The 2,500-nt window shown below is 52.6% G+C and overlaps 1 protein-coding gene across 3 annotated transcripts in view; it reads right to left on the bottom strand.

Moving 5' to 3' along the window:
- Positions 1-2,500, bottom strand: part of LOC118780461 (dedicator of cytokinesis protein 3-like) — a 65,740-nt gene that overhangs the window by 21,194 nt on the left and 42,046 nt on the right. For 2 of the 3 annotated variants that reach the window (XM_036532944.1, XM_036532945.1), the window contains exons 21-24: positions 2,174-2,274; positions 1,820-1,901; positions 1,313-1,483; positions 58-144 (exon numbers count right to left, since the gene is read on the bottom strand). In XM_036532944.1, coding sequence (XP_036388837.1) covers positions 58-144; positions 1,313-1,483; positions 1,820-1,901; positions 2,174-2,274 — 441 coding nt within the window. The remainder of the gene's footprint in view (positions 1-57; positions 145-1,312; positions 1,484-1,819; positions 1,902-2,173; positions 2,275-2,500) is intronic. The other variant, XM_036532946.1, reaches the window with a different exon arrangement.

Below are 2,500 nucleotides of genomic sequence, written 5' to 3'. Positions count from 1 at the left end.
CAGAGGCCGACCCGTTGCGTTACTGGATGTGCAACACAAGGGGGCGCTGTTACTTACTGCCAGAGGTGAGGGCCGAGGAGCGCTGGGGCTCCAGGCCTGCGTGCAGCTGCTGGGGCCACTGGGCTGTGCAGGAGGCTGGGGGGCCTGGACATGGGCGTGGCATGGGTGTGGGAGGGGTCAGAGGTCAAAGTGGGCAAATTAACAAAACAAAAAAAACATATTAACACAATCAAAATTAAGGACAAAAATATGGAAGTCAAATATGGTAGCCATGATTTCAGTCCTCTGTCTCCTCTAATGGGGAGAACAGAAAGCAATGAACATACTCCTCTCCCCTCTTTTTCTTCCCCCCTCCCTCTTTTTCTCACTCACTCTCCCTCCCACTGCCTCTCTCCCTCTCTCTCTCCCACTCTCTCCCTCTCTCCCTTTCTCTCTCTCTCTCTCTCCCTCTATTCCAACCTTGTTCCCTCTCTCTCTGTCCTTCCCCCTCTCTCTCTCTCTCCCTCCCTCTCTTTCCCTCTCTCCCTCTTTCTCTCACTCTCTCAGAGATCAGAAGATCAGAAACTGCTTTCGTTTTGACAGGTGGAATTCCCACGGATCTCAGAGGAAATGAGGACAGAATATAATAAAGGAACAAATAAGATGTGGAGCAAATGAGAGCAAACACTTGTGCTTAGAGACAGCAAACCCAGCTCACAATCACAACACCACTGTCATTTCCCCGGGAGGGAAGGAGAGAATGACAGAGAAGTATTACGTGGATGAATTAAAATGACATTCTTCAGCATTACAGCCAGATCAGAAATAAAACATAATGCGGCCCTCCCTGCCAGGTCTCACAGTTCTGCTGTGGCACTGCTGTACACCAGGAGGAAGGCGAAACAGTGTGTGTGTATATGCACAGAGGTATACACACATGTATGTGTGAATTTCTGTTTGTATACGCATTTTTCCAGGTCTCTGTATCTGTGCAGGTCTCTGCGTTTGAGTAGGTCTCTGTGTCTGCGCAGGTCTCTGTGTCTGCGCAGGTCTCTGCGTTTGAGTAGGTCTCTGTGTCTGCGCAGGTCTCTGCGTTTGAGTAGGTCTCTGTGTCTGCGCAGGTCTCTGTGTCTGCGCAGGTCTCTGTGTTTGAACAGGTCTCTGCGCAGGTCTCTGCGTTTGAGTAGGTCTCTGTGTCTGTGCAGGTCTCTGTGTCTGCGCAGGTCTCTGCGTTTGAGTAGGTCTCTGTGTCTGCGCAGGTCTCTGCGTTTGAGTAGGTCTCTGCGTTTGAGTAGGTCTCTGTGTCTGCGCAGACGCGTGCAGGCTGTCTGACCTGGGTGAAGGCGAGTGCCTCGGAGCTGCGGCTGTCCAGGCTGAGGACGAAGCGGATGGACTGGAACAGGTCCTGGATGCTGGCGCGGAACTGCTCCTCCTCCAGCCCGCAGGTGGCCCGGGAGTACAGCAGGCGCGATTGCACGATGAACTTAAACAGGTACTCCAGAGCCTGCAGCACAGAGACACTGACCTCAGATCAGCCCTGCTCAGGGAGAGACGGGACTACAGACACACTCTCACTGACCTCAGAGTAGCCCTGCTCAGGGAGAGACAGGACCACAGACACACTCTCACTGACCTCAGAACAGCCCTGCTCAGGGAGAGACAGGACCACAGACACACTCTCACTGACCTCAGAACAGCCCTGCTCAGGGAGAGACAGGACCACAAACACACTCTCACTGACCTCAGAACAGCCCCGCAGCAGGGAGACTCATGATCTCCTTGCAGTCTTACACTCAGTATCTTGACGCACTCCCGGACCCAGCGCAGTCTGTGGTCTTACCTTCAGGGCCTCCTGGATGTGGTCCTGTCGGATCACCTCAGCCGACCGGTCCATGTACCACTTCAGACAGCGGATCAGCTCCCTGTGGGGCATAGAGGGACAGTGGTTCACCCCAGAGCGACCGCTCCAACAGGGAGACACACAGCAGGGACACACCTCATGCTTTTGGAGGAGAAACGTGGATCATTCTAAATTAGAGACACAATCTAATGACCATCTCCACCACTTCACTGCACAGACACAGAATTATACATTTATCTCTCTTCATTAAATAGCAGAAATATGATGTGGGTTTTTGGAAGGCAGAGACAGGAACACCAGGAGAGAGAGCAGCTGCGGGAGTGAGACGCTCACCTGTAAGCCAGAGCCCCAGCGAAGTGCTTCTGGATGTAGGTGTCCATGACAGGGCGAAAGTGGCAGTACCTGCTGTCCCGAAGCAGATTGATGATGAACACCTGGCAGACAGACAGACAGAGAGGAGAGACAGACAGACAGACAGACAGAGAGGAGAGACAGACAGACAGACAGGACAGTCGTGGTCAGTGCAGCACTCACTGGAGTTATTGTACCAGAGAATGTGGAATTCTCTGTGAGAGAAACTGATGATTGGTAGATTTTTTGTCATCAGCTGATAAATCAGCCAGCTCCATAACCAGCTGGCAGCTCCATAACTGCTCAGTT

This window comes from Megalops cyprinoides, chromosome 7, assembly GCF_013368585.1.
Source record: "Megalops cyprinoides isolate fMegCyp1 chromosome 7, fMegCyp1.pri, whole genome shotgun sequence".
In the NCBI taxonomy this organism is placed as follows: domain Eukaryota; kingdom Metazoa; phylum Chordata; class Actinopteri; order Elopiformes; family Megalopidae; genus Megalops; species Megalops cyprinoides.
The sequence above is the reverse complement of the archived record's forward strand: the minus strand, read 5'-3'. Positions and strand labels throughout refer to the sequence as shown.